At 33.4% G+C, this 19,933-nt stretch overlaps 1 protein-coding gene across 2 annotated transcripts in view; it reads left to right on the forward strand.

Annotated features, from left to right (window-relative positions):
• The window catches only part of SENP6 (SUMO specific peptidase 6), a 100,966-nt gene that overhangs the window by 21,078 nt on the left and 59,955 nt on the right, over positions 1–19,933 (forward strand). The window contains exons 4-6 of one of the 2 annotated variants that reach the window (XM_007456601.1): positions 6,255–6,397; positions 7,385–7,480; positions 12,184–12,204. In XM_007456601.1, the coding sequence (XP_007456663.1) occupies positions 6,255–6,397; positions 7,385–7,480; positions 12,184–12,204 (260 nt within the window). The remainder of the gene's footprint in view (positions 1–6,254; positions 6,398–7,384; positions 7,481–12,183; positions 12,205–19,933) is intronic. The other variant, XM_007456602.1, reaches the window with a different exon arrangement.

Here is a 19,933-nt window from a genome sequence, read left to right on the forward strand (position 1 = left end):
AATTTTCATTACTTTTGCTTTTCCATTTTGCATTATTGTTGTATTAAGAAAATCTTAATTTGGTCCAGAACACCCAGTTTCTAACCTGTGGTTCACTTTTAACAGAAATATATATAAAACAGGGAAAGATACGAAGCCCTACTACTATTTCATGTGCCAAGAGAGATTCCAGATACTATTATGTCAAATTGTTCCTTTCAGGAGTATTTTAGACTCTAGTACAATAAATGAGAATTATGTCTTTTGTTAAGTGGAAAAAGGTTTGGAGTGAAAGTAGAGATAGGAAAGGAGATATTATATGTACCTTTTCTACAGATGGGTTTTAAAGTAAATCAATTTAAGAAAGTGTTAAAGTGGAGATTGAGGATTTAGGAGTTGATTTTCTTAAAATTATCCATGCCCATTTGTCCTTTAGAAAGTCTTTGTGTATCCCAGGGTTTTAAATATCCCTGGATTTTTAATGGCTTGTGAGTAATATTTAGGTCCATATGGAACATTTAAACTAATATAGTACCTTTTTTGCATTCAAAAATGAGCATGGAATTAGGAGAAAGCCTTTATTTTGGTTCAGAGTGTCTTAGTGTTCCCTTTCTCTTCCACAGAATAATCTCTTTGCCTTTGGATTTCTGCAGTTTCATTATGCCTCTTTATATAAAGGATGTGTATCTTTTATTAATTCTGAAAAAATTTTCGTTATTGTCTCTGAATATTGCCTTTCCTCATTTTTTCTGGAACTTTTATTAGATATAATAAGGTCATCATTTTTTTTCCATGCCCTACATATATTTTATATGAAAAAGAAAAAAAAGGATAAAGGGCAAAGAAAGAAATCATCCCTGTACCATATCCTACATGATTTCCTCAGCTTTGTCTTCTAGTTCACTAACTTATCTTCAGCTATATCTAATATGCAATTTAATCTATCCATTCTTTTTTTTTTAATTTCAGTGACATCATTTGTAGAACTTCTGTTGGTTCTCTTTCAAAATTTTGTTATTCATAGTGTCTAGTTCTTTCTGTACTGTTTCAGTTTACATTGTTTTTAAGAATTTCAGTGCCTTTAATATATGTTTTTAATGTCTAATCATTTAATAGATTCTTTTAGGTTATCTTATTTTCTTATCTTATTTTAGGTGCTAAATTTCCTGACTACTTTTTTGTTTTAGTTATATTGGCTTCGTGATGTGTGATAAGTTTGGGTGGAAGGTACCACATGTTGATAACTTTTGCACATTTAGCAGTCCCAATGAGATACACATTCATACAGCAAATATGTATTGAGCACAGTGTTCTAGATGATAGAGAGCAAAACAGACAAGTTTCTTATTCCTATGGAGCTTATATTTTCGTAACTGGCTGTTTATTAGTTATTTATTAGTTATTAATGATTAATGTTAAAACATAAGGGTTGGCAAACCAATGCTCACAGGCCAAATCTGGCCCACAACCTATGGTCTATGAACTAGAATAGTTTTTACATTTTTTAAATGGTTGAAAAAAAATCAAAAGAATACTGTTTTGTGACATGTGAAGATTATATGAAGTTCAAATCTGTATCCATAAATATTTATCGGAAAACAACTGTGCTTATTTGTCCATGTATTGTCTGTGACTGCTTTTGTACTATAAGAACAGATTTGTTTCAGCAGAGACTGTGACCCACAAAGACTAAAATATTTGCTCTCTGGCCCTTTACCGAGAAAGTTTGCTGACCCCTGTATCATTGTTTATACTGTGTAAATATTTTCTGTACAGATTGATACCCAATTGAGGGCAACATAGCTTTTTTGGATGGCTGGTATATTAGAGTAGTTAGGCAGAATATCAGATTTTAGGTCTGCTTGCAACTATCTACTCTATAGGATGGTTGTGAGAATTATGAGAACATGTAATCCGCCTAGTACTTGGCACTAGCAAATCTTCCATAAATAGCATGTTATTGAACCTTTGTAAGCTGGTTTTCCTTTTCAAATAACGATGTGTTTATAGTTGCTTTTCTGACATCAGTTATGGCCCATGTTTATAGTTTTATAATCATGTGATTGTTTTGTGCTAATCCATTTGTCCATGGGAGTTCTCCTGATGGTGTGCTTGCATTAGCTAGAAAACTCTGTTAGGCTGCTAAATAAGGGGTTGGAGGGGAAGGAAAATTAAAGTTTTTCAGGGGCCTTTAGACTGAATATATCATCTTCTCTTTAGTGGTAGTAGTGCTCTAATCTGTGATTTAGCCATAAAGGGTTCAATTTTTACTTGTTTACACCTTATTTCTCCCAATAATTTGATGTAGATTACCAAGAGCACAAATAAAATGAGAGAAAATAAAAATTATTAATTACGTAAAGAGATGTAGATGTGTCACGCGTCTAATATAATTTATATGTTGTATTTTAATTCAACAGGTATCTCTAAATTTTCTTGCACCTGGAATTATGTCCTATAGGTTTATGACTGTGTGAGTGGAGAATCTTTTACAAATGTACATCCTGTGATTCTCCTGTGGAGTGATATCCTCCCCCACCACCCCAGCTACTTTCTAAGTATAACAAATAGTAAGGAACCTTTCCTAAGGGAATTTGACAATAAAGGAAAAGGTTTTCATGAGATATCTGCAAAACCAGAAGTACTGGTTGTCTTATTGCTGACTGAAGTGCATGTAGCTTTTGATAGTACCTTAGGGCAGCAGAATTGGGAAATTTAAGAATTTGCCTTATGCAAATCTTGCTCTAATGATGGACTTTGGGTTGTCTATTGCTATGCCTAAATGCTTTCTTAAAAAGAAAATTTGGAAATGTTTAAGCACTTGATCAGAAATATGTTGAATTAGCTGAATTATATGCCTATATATTGGGTGAGATAATTTTGGCTTAACCAGTTCTTAAGAGGATTAGCTTTCTACATTTATGTAAAGGAATTTTTAGTGCAGTTCCTTTGATTTTGAGATTTTTTGTATCCTAATGATTTTGAGTGTTATCTGGAATAACATAGTTCAGTTTTGCCTCTTGTTAAGAATTTATATGTCTACAAATAATACTATAAAAATTCCTTATACAGTGTAGTATGGGAAAGCATAGGCTTTGGAGTCAGGTCAGTACTTTGTTCAAATCCTTTTAACTAGTTCAAACATAGTGCTTTGATTTTTAAGCTCAAGGATCTAATAGCATAGGGGTAGAGTTTCAGTAAAGTTTAAGGTGGTATATGGTGGAGAGATTTTGTTGGAGAAAGAGACTTAAAGTGGGAAATTTGAGCATGTTAATCCTATCACTCAGTAGCATGAAGTAATTGACCTGATACTTTAGGTGCAGTTTCTGAATCCCAATCTGAAGAACTACTGAAATGTATAAAATATGGAGATTAAATGAGATATTGAATATAAAGTAATTAGCATAATGCCTATCCATAGTAAGCACTCAAATATTAGTTGTAATTATCTATATACGGAGGAATGAAATTATATGGTTAGTCTTTAATGGAAACTTTTGCTTCCCAGATTCTTTTTTTTTTTTAATTAATTAATTTATTTATTTTTGGCTGCGTTGGTTCTTTGTTGTGGTGCGTGGGCTTCTCATTGTGGTGGCTTCTCTTGTTGCAGAGCATGGGCTCTAGGCGGGCGGGCTTCAGTAGTTGTGGCGCACAGGCTTAGTTGCTCCGTGGCATGTGGGATCTTCCCGGACCAGGGCTCGGCATTGGCACATGGATTGGCACATGGATCCCCTGCATTGGCACATGGATTCCTAACCACTGCGGCCACCAGGGAAGTCCCGCTTCCCAGATTCTTAACAGGACATTTATCAAAATCACGTGCAGCACTGGCTCTCCAGTGTTAGTGTACATCAGAATCACCTGGAAGGTTTGATAAAACAGATTGCTGGACCTTACTCCCACAGTCTATGATTTAGGAGTTCTGGAGTGGGGCCTGATAATTTGCATTTTAAAGTGTTCTAGGTAATGCTGATCCTGAGAACCATTGACTTAGGGCATTTTTGCAAAATAACAAAGGAATAAGCCAAAGTCACAGTGACTGGATGTCCTGAAATTTCAGATAAATATAGCTTAATGACCAATTGTTTATGACAAAATAATTTATGGACTTTCTAATTGAGGATATCTGTGTTTCTACTTGAGTGGGAATTAATAATTACTGAATTCCTACCTATTTGTCCGTTGAGCTAGGCAGTTTGTATATAGCTTTGTTGATGCATAAAATAACCTCATGATTATAAGGAAAGTTACCTGGCTAGGAGACAATTCTATTTGATTCCTGAGTTATCTTTCTACAATAGCACTATGTTTCTGTGAAAAAGGGTCACCAAATGCAGAAGTGATTGTATTCTCTTTCTAATGGAAATGAAATAGTGTGATAACCCCTCTTATCTTTATCCCCTATAGTTCTGTTCCTGTTATCAGTTGTTTCTCTTGGTTTTGATCACATTGCCATCTTTATGAGCTTGCTTATGATTGGTAGATATTGCATATGAAAAATCACAGAGATAATTTGAGGCCTAGGATAATATTCCCTTCCTGTAGGGATATACGTTTACTTTTGGCTAGTGACCAGGAGGAGCATTAGCAGTCTCTCACATCACCTCCATCCAGTGGCTCTCCAAACGTAGTTCCCTTTTTAGTAGTATCTGCATCACCCGGGGACCTGTTAGAAATGCATATTCTCAGGCTCATTCCAAACCTCCTCAATCAGAGTAAACTGTAAGGGTCGGACACAGCAATTTGTTTTAACAAACCATCCAGGTAATTCTGGATATACTCTAAAATTGGAGAACTGACTTAATTGAGTTGGAGGTTGAGATGAATGGAAGCTGGATTTATAGTTGTAATTCACCCTTATTCATAGGCTATATCCTCATTCAGATTTTGAGGTGTTTATGAGGCAGTCTATACTTGGTGGATGTTGAACTCTGCTTTTGTCTCCCCAGTTCTCTGAGTCTTCTGGGAGTTCAGCTTAGCTTCTCAGCCTCTCATCTTCTGCAACTCCAGAAGTTGCATCTTCTGGAGACAACAGGTGTCTCAGAGAAAAATATGAATCTGGGCTCAGATCTCTGAGTTTCTTGTCCCTGATTTTAATTCTTAATTCTTCACTGCCTTGGTAGCCCTCAGGTGCTTCAAACAGATTTTCTTTTTTTTAAGAAAATTTCTATTTTGTCCAGCTTTTCTGGTTTTCAGAGAGTAGAGGGAAGATTGAGCCACATTATCTAATCTGCCATCACCATAAATGAAGGAGTCCGAAGTACATGGCTGTAAAAGATTTAGAAGTAAAAAAAAGTCTCAAAATGATAAGCAGTGTTTTCAAAATACAGCTTTTTGGAGTTTTGTGATACAGACATGCCTAAAAACAAGAATGGTGCTGGCACAGTGAGCTCTTCTCCGGAAGACATTTTTAGTGGGAGATATGTGTTTTTAGGGAACTCTTAGGTTTCTGTGGAGATAATTGGTGGGGCTAAAAGCCAAGTTATTATCTTCTTATGATTACATTTTCTTGTAAAAGAGTAAAAAATAAAATATTAGACTGCTGTTTCAAAACTAAAAGTAGGTAAGAATGATTTTTAAAATGTTGTTTTGGGTAAATTGTCACTAAGAACTGAGGACTTTTGTCTTAAAGAGTCTGAAAACAGCTTTTAAATGTCTTGTGCAAAGAATATAATAAAACTAGGTTTCTTTGTTGAGAAGAGCTTCCCAAGGAATGAGCCATCCTGTTGTCATACTGTAATCTCTGCAAAGTGATTGTTATTGATATGTTTGTATTATTATTTTCAAGTATGAAAATATGAAGACATTATCTCGGTTTCTGTGTTTATATAGAAATTTTGATGCTAAAGCCCAAGTCCTTGTACAATGACAATTTACTGCCATATTTGGCTGTACTGTCCTACGGGTAGCATCAAGGCCTGTTAAGCAGGGGAAATGTTTATTTTTTGCTTTCGGGAAAGAGCTATCTTAAGATCCTCTACCTTATCCCTTCTGTTTTTCTCTTTTAATATTCTCAAATATCTTGGGTGATATTGAAATGAAAAGGAAATAATATGATAAACTCCCATGTTCCTACATATTTATGTTGTCCTTAAGGGAAAAAAAAAAGTATTACAGTTGAATTACTCTTAGATCTGTGCCGCTGCCATCCTTCTCCCCCATCCCCAATATCTGGTACATTTTTATCGCTTTTTTAATAAATGGGTTTTCAAACAATTGTTGATAAATTATCTTATTATGTTGTTTATTGACTTTAACATTTATGGTTTTTACAGTTAAATCGTCAATCTGAAATTGTTGCTACTAGTTCTGGTGATCCCTGGAAGACATGTACAAAGCGAAGCAGGACTGAAAGCTTAAAACCTTTGAAAGGCAACCCACTTGGACTTAACATGTTGAGCAGCACTAAGAAATTGAGGTATAGGCACTTCACCACACATTCCTACAGAAAAGATAAAGAGTTTGACACCAAAAACTAATTGGCCACTCCAACTTAACACCTTTTCTTTTCACTTTGTCAGTAGAGCTAATCCTACACACTGGGCATCTTTGCTTTGAATCTTGGGAATAGGCTTGATTGCAGTGATTTCTTGGTTTGGAATAAAAATATTGAAAGAAAAATTTCAGTAGACTAATATTTCATAAGATGAGCTTGCTTTCATGAAGTTAGGAAAATCTTGGTTATAATATTAGAGGTAGGTCATGTCTCCTTTAGGGAATACTTACCAGGATTATCTCAATGAGGGACTTTTTTTTTTTAAGATTTCTTAATTCCCCTTCTCTTCTAGATATAACTCATCTTTCCTAGTGGTTGTCATAGTGAACCACTATTACTGATACAATTGGACTGTTACATATCCCAGAAATAGGGTTGAAGTCACTATTTTATTTCTACTTTGTCAATTTATAGACAAGTGAGGTACATAAAGGCTAAATAATTTTCAAGTCAGTGGTAGAATCGAAAGTAGAATTTAGTGCTTTTTATTTTTTTATAATTAACAGTATTATTTTGGCATATGAGAAAACTTTTGTATACTCATAGTACATAGTTTGTATACTCATAGTACATAGATAGTCTTAAATAGAGAATAAGAAGAGGAAATATATCGGGATTAATTTACAGGAATTCTTACAGTATGAAACATTCATTTAGGATTCCTGATTTCTGTTCTAGTGTTCTACTCTTTATCTTCTTTCATGAACTGGATTGGAAACATTTCAGAGACAAATTCAGAAAGTGGAAAACTAATGGACAATTTAACATGGTCAATGGGTTTATGTATAAAAAATTTTCTTTAAGTGTTACAGGTTTTTGTGTGTGTATGCTTAGATTTTAAAGGGTTTATTTTGCATAAGTGCGTAATTTTTCCCTGTTTAAATTATTCTTTGTTTCTTGACTCCGCAGTGCAAATACACAAATTGCATCATTATGTTCTGGAACTGTAAGACGTTTTCCTCATGCTAATGCACAGATAGCAATAGTAAAAACAGCAGCCCAAAGGTAAGGATTCTGATTGCCTTTGTTTAGTATATATACACCATCCTCTTTAATAGGAGTTTTTCACTGCCCTTTTTTTTTTAAACCTTTTTTTTCCTTAATTTGTGGAACTTTATTATGTTTCCATTGTCTCTAAAGAGATATTCATATTTCTGAAATAATTCATGTCCTAGAATTTTTTAATTTTATATCTGCTTTTGAGTAAATCACATTCTGTAAATAGAGACATTTTAAGTAAAAGCTATTCTATTGCATTATGTTTCTGTTAAATTAAGCTGATTTTTACAACATTTGACAGAGAAATCTTCAGCTGGTAGTTTAGTTCTGATGAGTAAAACTATAGTTATTACCTTTCTTTGTAAGATTTGTAAGATTTCATAGCATCAAAGTAAATCACATTGTTAGTTTTAAATGTTTGAGAAATTTTTGTGTTTTCATAAATTTGAGTGTTCTCATTGGTCATGAAAGTACTACTTGAATCTTGAAATAATGAACGTAACAGGGTAATGCTTGGTGTTTTTAAATGCTTTTGAGGTTTTTCATAACCATTTTTGGATGGTTATGAAATTTCAGTTGAATTTCAGTTCTTCATCAGTTTCAGCTGACCAAGAAATTCTTAGGCTCCAACAATTAGAAAAATAATTTATCTCTTTATTTCTTGCATTTTGAATAGTTGCATAAAATTTTTATAACTAGTAAAATTTAAAGATTTTTTTTAATATATGCTAGATGTTCTTCATTTTTTAAAATGTTGATCTAGACTGCTACTCATTCAGAAAATGTGTCCTGACTCTTACCCTTGCTGTATTTGCTATTTATGTAGATTTGCTATAACAGAGATTTTCAACTTAAATACCTTAAATCATTCTCATACTTTAGGACAATAAGAAAACCTTTCCTTTGCTTAAATATATTATTTTTCATAGTTTTGACATAAGATATTTCAGAAAATCAACTAAAAAGATGGAGAAATTACTATACATACCACAAAATTGGCTTGCCTTACAAATCAAGCTTTGTGGCCTACATATGGCACAAACATGAGAACAAACAATAAAAGGAGAGTAATTAGCGGGAGGGAAGAAGGATAGACACACTGTTTCTCACACACTGATCACATTGATAGAATTCATCGCTAAGAAAGATCTGTCTACTTGCTATTCTGAAATGTGTTCTAAGTTGAAGTACTGATTTATAATCAAGTGATATATTCTACAACCAAAATTATTATTGGTTTAGAAGTTATCTACCAGTTTAGAATTATTTACACTATGCCTTATTCTCCCCATCCCTCCTTTCTTCATTGGTAATGTTAAAAAATTGATTCCAGTTTGGGAATTGGTTTGTGTTTTGTTTTATTCTAGGTCCTGGCACATCTTATACCTTGCCATGTGTATCATTGCTCATCTGTATAAAAGATTAGATTCTGTTAATAAGAAGTGGTATTTACTAGTAAAATACTGTTTCTTACACACACACACACACACACACACACACACCCCTAATTTAATTTGTATTTAAAGAAACAATCCATTAAGGAAAACAGATTCTACTTATGTTTGTCTCATAAAATAAACATATCTTAGTCCTACTGCAGTGTGACTGTTGTTAAAAAGATTGTGAAGTTCAAATACCAGTCATGGAGAGTTTTTCCAGTTTTCTTCCTTCAAAAATATTGAGTGATTTTATGCTACATACCAGGTATAGGTACAAAGTAGTCAAAGATGAATATGACAGTATTTGCCTTGAAGCTCAAGTGTGGTTAGGGTAAAGGACAGAAAGACAAGTAAACAAATGATTACCTGGTGAGTGCAGTGTAGAGATATACAAAGTATGTGTAGTACTGTTTACAGAGAAGGGAGCAGTGAGGAGTTCACAAAGGAAGTATTAAAGAAGCTTTTGAGTGTTTTAGCTAAAAGAGAACACTCCATGCATTAGGAACCACATCTTCAAAGGCATGAAAAAAAAGCCTTCACCTGAGACGATTGCTACCAAACTTTTGGTTTTAATTAGTGTAGTGTTGGCACAATTGTCAGGCCTCAGATGAGGATGAGCACACTGGCTTTTACAGTTTCTCCTAATTTTTCTTATTTTCTCAACTCTTAATTTGAAATTATTAAAGGAAATGCCACCAGTTGGTAATTCACACACATAATCCATTACTCCTGGGGTGAGTGGTATAACTTGTCTTTTAAGTAAGTCAGACCTGCATTTTGAATAATTTGTAAGATATGGGAACAAGTATATCACACGTTTTTAATCTAAAAGAAATGAATGAAGATTGTTAAAGTATCAGATCAGATTAGCTGCTATTTGGAGAATATTATGATTGCAATCAGTTTTCTCACTGCTATTCCAAATGTTAATTTAATTCATATTTAAAAGATAGATTGTTTATATACTAGCAGTGATGGAGGAGGATAGTATTAGTATGGAAGAAATGAAATGCAGAAAATTAAAAATCTTTATAACTATACCATCTCCACTCCTAACTTTAACCACACTTGGAAAAAGAGCACATTTACTGGTTTATGTTTTATTTACATTTTCACTGTTTTGTTTTTTATTAAGGATAGGTAGAAAGACTTAAAAGGACCATAGGGGGAAATGAATGTCTACAAAAGCATATATAATCCATAAATGGGAAAATGGGCTCCTGGAATAAGCAAGATTTAATTATTAATGAAAAGCACCACTTTGAAAGAATTTTTGAAGTCCAAAATCAGGTCATGGATACCAGAATCAATCAGTCTATCTTTTTTCTTTCCTTTTTTTAAATTTTAAGAGCAGAGATAGTCCAAAAAGAATGTAAGTCGACATTTTTACAAAGTCCTATGTTACTGATAATGGCTTCCCGTCTCATTTTTTTAAAAGCTTTTTTCTTTCTTCTTCTTCTTTTTTTTTTTTTTTAATATATATAAACTCTTCTAGGGCAGGGCTTTGGTAATAAACACATATTGAGGAGTATTGGAGAATTACCATAATGTATAAATTAGATACAGTAAGTGCATTTTTCTCAAGGATAAGAGAAATGAGGATGGTGTATATATTTTTTGGTTTTGTTTTCTTCCTAACTCCCTTGGTTTATTGGAAAGAACCAAACTTGTTTCTTCTACTTCTCCTCTGTCTTCTACCTCTTTTACTCTCAACAGGTGAGTTTAAAGAATAAAAGCAAGAGAGTAACTAAACTCTTCTCACTTCTTGAGCACAACAGTGTAGGGTTGGAAATGGCTAGATTAGGTATTAATGTCTGACTTTTCGTTTTTATTTTACTTTTCCTGGAAATATTACACCATAAGAAATAAGTATGTAAGAATAGACAGACTATATTTAAACTTTTATGTTTGTATTTTGTTTCACTTTAATGGGGCATGATAATTTTCCTTCATTTTTCTGTCATTTGTCCACCATAAATTTATTTTATACAGATTATCCCATTTTTTAAATAGCAGAAGTAAAAGTTCAAATGTGGTATTCGTGTAAGTTTATAATAATTCTTTTCCTTACTATTAAACCTTTTTTTTAAAATGTGTTTCTTTTCAATGTTGTTTATGTAAAACCAACTTACCATTATTATTTTTTCTTAATTTGCTAGGATTAAATTGATATTTTACTGTGCTTCACATGATGGGAATATAAGAGTTAATATGGGGACTCAGGGATTTTTGTGAACTATGTTTTGCTTACAGTTCTGAATATTTAGTTTCTTTTGTAATAGGAATAATTCTAGGATGTGAATCTTATTCTAAATTGAGGGTTTTACAATTTTACCCTTGAGTTCTTGATATTGATAGCTTTTTAGATTTTCCATGAATTGTGGAAAAGGGTGGACCTTTTATACATTGGACTTTTGGTTAGAGGCCATGATTTTAAGTCCCAGGACTTTTCTTGTGTCCCAAACCGTGTACTGTATTTGTATTTAAGGCTTTTGTGCAAAAGTTTCGGCCTTAAAAAAATTTTTTTTTCTTACTCAGAAGCAAATACAGTTGGACTTCTGTATCTGGGGGTTCCACATCTGTGGATTCAACCAAGCACAGATTTAAAAAAAAAAATCCAAGGGAAAAATTCCAGAAAGTTCCACAAAGCAAAACTTGAATTTTCTGGTACTCAACAACTGTTTACATAGCATTTACATTGTATTAGGTATTATAAGTAATCTAGAGATGATTTGCAGTATATGGGAGGATGTGCTTAGGTTATATGCAAATACTATACCCTTTTATATAAGGGACTTGAGCACCACTATTTTGTTATCTGCCTTGGGTCCTAGAACCAATCCTGTGCAGATAACCGAGGGATGACTTTAGTCACGCCTGATAATGGGATTGGGACCTCTAAAAATTTTATAACTTTTAGGAAGTTGTATTGTTCCTTGAAGACAATTTCTTTAACCACTCTAAAATAACGTATATCCTCAAATGTTGGATGATTAAATAAAGCTCTTTCAAGAATTTTTCAATCTTTGTACATACTTTTTTATTCTTTAAATATGTTTAGATATAAATTATTTTCTGTACTGACAAAAATTGAAAGCCAATTTACATATCTGACAAGATTCAAAACACTAGTATATAACATATATATAATGTGTTTAAAACAAATTAATCACAGAGTTTTGCCTTATTGACTGCAGTTACTAAAACTACAATGATATATCAAAAATGAGGTCTTGCCTCTTACATTTTTTTTCTTTTTCATGTTTTAAGCAGTCTGGACCAAAAGGAAAGGTAAGCTCAATATTGATGAAATTAGAGCATGGATACAGCAGTAAAATACCAGATTATTTATATGCTTTGAAAAATGTCCATTGAATTAGAGTTCATCATTAAGTTTATTAATTATTTTGATAAAAAGGAAACTAATAGCACAACATGATATTTGACTTATGTGGGTAATATTTCACCATAATTCTCAATATATATATATATTTTCCATGAATGATTATTATATATTTATACTGATATGTAACTACTTTCGTTTTAAAAATAGAATATTTCAGGATCTTAGTAGTAAAATTGTTTTCAGTTACTTAATTTAAATATTTCTTGTATTTCAGTGGTAATATTTTTGTTTTATACTTTAGTAGAGTGAGGAGAAAAATAGAAGTAGAATAACTTAAGCTTGGAGTTAAAACTCTACACATCAAAAATTTGTGATAGAATTTTATGATCACTCTTTGTTCCCTTTGTAATAACACTGGCAAACACATCATCCTTTAGCAGAAATGTTGAATAATGTAAATAACATGGAAACAAGTTTTTAAGAACACACATTTCTTAGAATAGTGAAACGATTGTAGATTTCTAAATCAAATGCCCATAAGAATAGCTCCTCTCCTCAATGTATGTATGTGGAAATTTTTGTGCATGTGCGTATCTTTTTTCTTGCTTCCATGAGTCTCAAGAACCTTTTATGAATTCTCCCCTCCCAAAACAGGTAAACAGCCCTTGTTTTAAACCAATACTTTCATATCATTGGTGATGGTCAAAAGAAGGGACATTCTATAATTTTATTTAATTATGTAACTTTGACTCTATAATTTTGTTTAAAGGTATAGAGGAGGCAAAGAGGACAACTTGCAATATTTTATAGAATGCTATATATTCCATCTTACTTCATGAACACCAGGTTTCTGAACTAAAGATGATCCTGTCAGCAAAAGATTTAGGCATATTTTATAATTCTGAAATACTTCACAGTTCTTACATGGTTTAAATTAATGGGTTGTGCAGATATTTCACTACCTTCCTCCTGGGAAAGAAAAATTATTTTTCTATTGTATCTGTTTTTCTTTCTGAGTAAATTATTATTTCTTGTCAGACATAGATGAGTCATTTTATATCTTTTGAATTTTTAATTCATAAGTGACTATATTTTGGGGAGAAGATCATTAATAAGATGTTTTTAAGTAACTATATAGTCACACATGAACCAGACTGTTGTCTTAAAATAAACAAATTCTTTCCTTTATGTTATAGTAGATAAAATATAGGTACTGTTATATTTATCAGAATAGTATAAAGATCTTAGAATATTCTCTTATAATAGCCTTGGTGGGTTTATACTGATTTTTTTCTACTGTTTTGGCTTCTTATGCATATTTCTGTTGTGGAAATTTATTCATTGATACATTCAGCAAATATTTCAATGACTCTATGTGCCAGGCACTCTTCTAGGAGCAGACAAAAATCCCTACTCTCTTGGAGCTTATATTCCTGTTGGAATAATACTGGAATAGAAGTCAGAGATGTAGAATTAAGTAACCAGCATTACCAGTAGGCACATAACTTATTCTAAAATGGGGATAATGATATTTGTCCAATTTTAAAGGAGATTTGTGAAGAACAGAGATTTGTTCTGTTATGAGATAATTATTTGAAACTGACATATACACTGTAAAGTTTGAAATTTCTGTAATAATAGGTGCTGAAATTCTTTGTCTTTTTGTACCAACATTACCGCCAGGGGCTAGGCGTGAAGCAGCATCTATTTATAAAATATGTTATGGTGAATACACTGGAGTGCTTTATTCAGCAGCTTAGTTACTGTTAGGTTCAATTTAGCCCATTAATCCTTTGGAATCTCACCTAAAATTATTTTATCTTTGTCAGAGATAAACTGAGAAGAACTTTTGTGTCAGTAGATTTTACTTTGTAAATTTTTTTTACGTAAGCCATTTTTCCTCCCTTATGAACAAAGCCACATCTTTTTTTCTGACCTTTGAAAAGTAATAGAAAATCTTTTATCTTTATCCCTTAACACATGAAGGACTGTAAATCTCTGAACTAAATGATTTCTTTAAAAGAGGATGGTTTATCTAATAAACAAAAGTTAGGTAGTTGTGGAAGGTTAATCTTTTCCAGGTTTTTTCCCTTTGTACTGTATACTGGGCACAATGAGGTATATTTTAGGTTTAAAACCAAGCTGGAATAAAAATTAAACAACGATATTAAGGTCCAGGGCTTGCAAACTTAAAAAATTTGCTGCCATTTTTCTTTGTTGTGGGTGACTTTGACAACTTGAATGACTTGAATTCTTTTCTGACTCTTGGACAGTTGGCTTGTGAATATAGTGTATGTGGTAGCACCAGCAACCTAGAATATTTAATCTGGTATTAGAACTTTTTTTTTCTCCTTAGATAAAGACAGTTGACCTGTTATGAAACTGAAGCACATAGTAATTTTCAAATTAAAAATTTTTTAAATATTTTTATTATAAATATGTGCGTATCGTAGAGAATTTTGAAACAACAAAAAGATACAAAGGGAAAAGAATACAATAAAAGACATATATGAAACACTAGAAATGTTTACTTAAAAGGGGGTATTTGAAAAGACAAGTATTACAATGAAATATTTTATAATTTTTAAAAAGCTCTTATAATCGAAAACTACATCATTAGTATCTTCATGCATCTCTTTCCGATATTCTTTTTCCTGTGTACTTTTAAATATACCTAATACATGCAGTCATAATAAAAGTACAGCTGCATATTCTGAGTTTTCACCTATACATAACAGTATGTCCTAGCCTTTTTCCCTGTTAAGTTGGCTTCTAAAAATGATTTGTAATGATTACGTAATAGCTTGTCCGGCAGATATACATAATTTATTTACCCATCAGTCCATTTCTTGTTGTTTTTCACTGTTGTATATGACAACGGTCCCCAACCTTTTTGGTACCAGGGACCAGTTTCATGGAAGGCAATTTTTCCATGGAAGCGGGGGCAGCGGATGGTTCAGGCAGTAATGCGAGCGATGGGCAGCGGCAAACGAAGCCTCGCTCCCTCACCCACTGCTCCCCTCCTGCTGTGCGGCCCGGTTCCTAACAGGCCGCGGACCAGCGGGGCTTGGGGACCCCTGGTTCATCAATGTGTCATATAATGACACATTGATGAACAACTTTGCATGTAAATCTCTAAGTGCATCTCCTAAGATAAATCTCTGGGAAAGGAGCCTTTGGGCTAGGTTACAGATGTTTTTAATGCTCTTGATAGGTATTGCGAAATTGTTTTGCAGACAGGTGGTACCGATTTATATTAGCATTATAAATTGGTGTCTCAAGGTACCTGAAAATAAAATTATATTCAGATGGTACTGCCTTCCTTAGAATTATGAGAGTCATCTGAAACCTTAGATATGATAAGAGTATAGCAAGATGATAGAGTACAAGACTAATAATGTTAATAATTTTTTATTCACTCTGATCAATTGCGGTATATATTGGAAAGACCAAAATTTCCTTCACAGTAGCAACTAAAATTAAATATTCAGTAATAAAATTAATGATGTGTAGATCCTTTATAAATATATCTAAAGAACCTGATCTGAGGCATATATTAGGTTCCTGGTTGGTTATTTGATATCAGTGCTCCTTAAAATAAACTTAATGCAATTTTAGTCAGAAATCTTGCTGACTTTGTTATTTTAGGAAATTTGGCCAATTGATTCTAAAGTTTATTTAGGAGAGTAAATATTTGAGAAGAGTAAGAGACGAGACTTACTTTGTAAAAAGAAGAATAAGTGGGGGAAGAGAAGAATGACATGTCTTACCACATAATAAAGCATACTGTGAAGAAAACAGTGATTGGATATGGAAACATTGGAAAAAAGCCTAGAAAGTAGAGCAGTAACCAGACTAGAGATTCCAAGTATATTCAATTTCCAGCTACCCTGTCTAATCAATAAATGTTTAGTTTACAGTGCCTGAATTATGGTATTTGCACATAGGCTAATATTTTGAATTACTTTATGGTGGCTCTGCATGGTGGCCAGTGGTTCAGTTTTGACATTACCACCCTTGTTCAGCATGATTGTACAATTATTTGACCTGATAAATACACTTCTAATTATGTACTGCTTCTTAGTTATACACATTTATTACTTCCAAATATTTATCAAGTGCCTGCTGTGTTCTAGGTATAAGGATACAGTGATGAACAAAACAAACAAGATCTCTGCTCTCGTGTAGTTTACATTTTGATGGGCAAAAACTGATAATGAGCAAGTAAAACACCAAAAAATAAGTTCTGTGTAAAAAAGTATAATTGGATGATGTGGTATAGAGTGACAGTATGGTTTCTTTAGATGTTCAGAGAGACACTCAACTATGAAGCTAACATTTAAGCAAGGACTGAATGAGCAGTCAGCCATACAGTGATCATAGAGATGGCTTTTCCACATAGGGAAGAGGTGGTGCTAAGATATTAATGATGGAGTGAGTTTGGCATGTTCAAAGAACAGAAAGAAGGACTGCGGGGTGGGTTTGGTTAAGGTCAGCTAGGTCCCCTAGATCATAAAAGGCTTTCTGTAAGATGATCTGAAGAGTTTGAGTTTCATGTGGTGCACTCACTAGAAGCTTTCAGGTCATTTTAGGTAGGGAAGTGTTATTATTACCTGATAAATTTTTGAGATTTAAAAAAATAATCTTTTGTATATGATTTATAATTTGGCACAATTAAAAACTTAAGTCAGTGGCATTCAGTTAAGGCTAAGCATGATTTACTTACCAAATAGAGATATGCTACAAAAGAAAATCAGTAATAATCTTTGACTATTCAAAACTATCTCAGCAAAATCTAGGAATTGGAGAGGTAGAAGGGCAGAAGTAAAAGGTATCTTAAGGCCTTTTTTTTTTTGGAAGGGGGACTGAATGGGGTAGGATGGGGAAGTAAAAGGATTTTAAAGATCTTATCCCCTTAGGGATGATGCAGTAGAATATCTTGTTTGAGGAAGTAGTTGGAATCTTGAGAACATTTTGATGAACAAAATATGCAGTTGGAATAAGGGTTGAGAGAGGGAAGGTAACTATTTGTTAAATTAACCAGGGGAGGAAAAACAAATGAAAGGTAATTGTGCAAATCAGTAAAAATAGGGGAAAAGAGTGAAAATAAACAAATATAAGAAACAGCTAATACAGTAAGATGAAAGGAAAACATGAAGTTTATCAGATGCAATAATGATTGTGATCAGGTCGAATATATTTAATAAGAGACAAACTGGTTGAATTAAACCCAGCTGTATCATGTTGTTTACCAGAATCAGATATTTATAAAATAACAATTTGTAAGTAAAGGGGTCTCTTGAGTCTTAGAGTCAAAAGAAATGCAGGGGCTTCCCTGGTGGCGCAGTGGTTGGGAGTCCGCCTGCCGATGCAGGGGACACGGGTTCGTGCCCCGGTCTGGGAGGGTCCCACATGCCGCGGAGCGGCTGAGCCTGTGAGCCATGGCCGCTGGGCCTGCGCGTCCGGAGCCTGTGCTCCGCAGCGGGAGAGGCCACAACAGTGGGAGGCCCGCGTACCGCAAAAAAAAAAAAAAAAAAAAAAAAAAAACAAACAAAAGGAAAGCATGAGTAGAATTTTAGCAACACATGAAATAGAATTAAGGATTAGAAGCACTAAATAGTATAACAGAGCACATTTTATAATGGAGACACTCGTGAGAGTGAAGTAACAAAGAGCTGTGTAAAGCTCCCCTAAAATATCTAAAATGCAAGACATTCTTGGTTAGAGTACAACTTCGGGAGATTTTAATACATCTCTTAAAAAATTAGATTACAGTTTAAACATGAATTTGGAATAATGCATTTTCATGAAAAATGAACACATTTAATTTATTTTATAGGAATTTACATCTTTTGAGATCAGTTCGAGCAATGGAACGATTTATAAAATGAGTTTCAAAACCAACTTAAAAAAAAAAAAGCAGCACTCAGATCCTGGTTTCTAATACCACTCTAATAAAAGGAACATGGAGAAACGGCTGATTCTAGGGATGGGTTAGGGAAAACACAAAATGATCATAGAGTATCTTGTAGTATCAGAATCCAAACAGGTATTCAAAAAACAAAGGGGTACTTGCTTCAGCAGCACATATACTAAAATTGGAACGATACAGAGATTTTCATGGCCCTTGTATGAGGACTACATGCAGATTGGCAAAGCATTCTGTATTTCTGTAAATTTTATGTATGTTTTATCAGAATTAAAAAAAAAAAAGAATGAGGTCACATGAAAGGAACACAGGAGCCAACTGAAAGAGCTCCCAAGGGCCAAAACTGAAACAATTGGATTGTAACCTAAAGTATAAAATAAATATCCATGAGTCATACTGGTATAAATGATTGAATAAGTGATTTATTTATTGAACTGTCCGGGGGTTTTTATAAGCTGCATAAAATGAATTGGGGGAAATAGACAGGTGTTTATACAGAAGAATTCCAAATAATATGTGTAGATAGTTTCCTCTTCAGGAAGTAGAATTTAACTATCCCTGCCCCTTTTGTGGGCTGGACTGATTGGACTTGCTTCCAAATAGAATGTCGAAAGGGAAAATAACTTTGGAGTGGAGAAACCTGGCAAACACTACTTTAGCCAGATGATCAAGGATAACCTCACTAGTGATGTAAATCATCAATACCATGTAACCCCTGATATGATGTGATGAGATGGGCACTGTCCACCAAACCTACAACTTCAGTCTAATCATGAGAAAAACGTCAGACAAACTCACATTGTGGGGCATTCTACAAAATAACTAACAGTCTCTTCCAAAGTGTCAAGGTCATGAAAAACAGTGGGAAACAAAACAGTCTGGGAAACAAAAAAGAGACTAAGGAGACATGATGACTAAATGCGGTGGATCCTAGATTGGATTCTGGAACAAAGGATATTAGTGGAATAGCTAGCGAAGTTCAAATAAAGCCTGGCATTTAGTTAATAGCAGTGTACAAATGTTGATTTCTTTTTTTGACATGTGTATGAGGGTAATGGAGGTGTTAACGTTAAGAAAAACCGGGTAAGGGATATAAGAGAATTCTGAATTGTCTTTTCAAGTCTTCAGCAAATCAAATTATTCTAAAATAAAGTTTATTTAAAAAAAAAAGGTCTGAAGCCTGTCTAACCTTTAATAAGGAGTCTGATGTTATTTAAAGAAGGAAGGAAGAAGGAAAAAAAAGGTCTCCAGTTCATTTTATGCAGCTTGTAAAAACGTTGGGTCCATGAAGTGAGGTTTTCTCTAAAACTTCTATACAGAACACAAACCCTCAGAAGCAAAAAAAATGCTCCCGCTTGGTACAAGACAGAAGATAGGGACACTTCTCTGTTTCTGCTTGGTTTGAGGTAGGAAAGAAAATCCAGCGGGAAATTAAATTCTAGCCTTAAGCATCATAGTAGTTTGGAGTTTGAAATTTTAGTGTCTGTAGAGTGATGGAACTCTCAAATTAAGAAATTAACATGAAATTTCATTTTTGATTACCTAACAAAGTTTCTTTTAAAAACTAAGTTTTAAAGAACACAAGATTATAGCTAGAAAGTTCTTTTAATTCCCTTATTAAACAAATACTACTTTTATTCTGAAATTCTTGTATACTTGTATTAAACTTAAGGTATGCTTTTATTTCTGTAATTTACTCATTATAATACATTTTTTAAAACAATCGGCTCTGTCTGTATAGGGAA

Source organism: Lipotes vexillifer, unplaced genomic scaffold, assembly GCF_000442215.2.
Source record: "Lipotes vexillifer unplaced genomic scaffold, Lipotes_vexillifer_v1.1 scaffold1226, whole genome shotgun sequence".
Taxonomy (NCBI): Eukaryota; Metazoa; Chordata; class Mammalia; order Artiodactyla; family Lipotidae; genus Lipotes; species Lipotes vexillifer.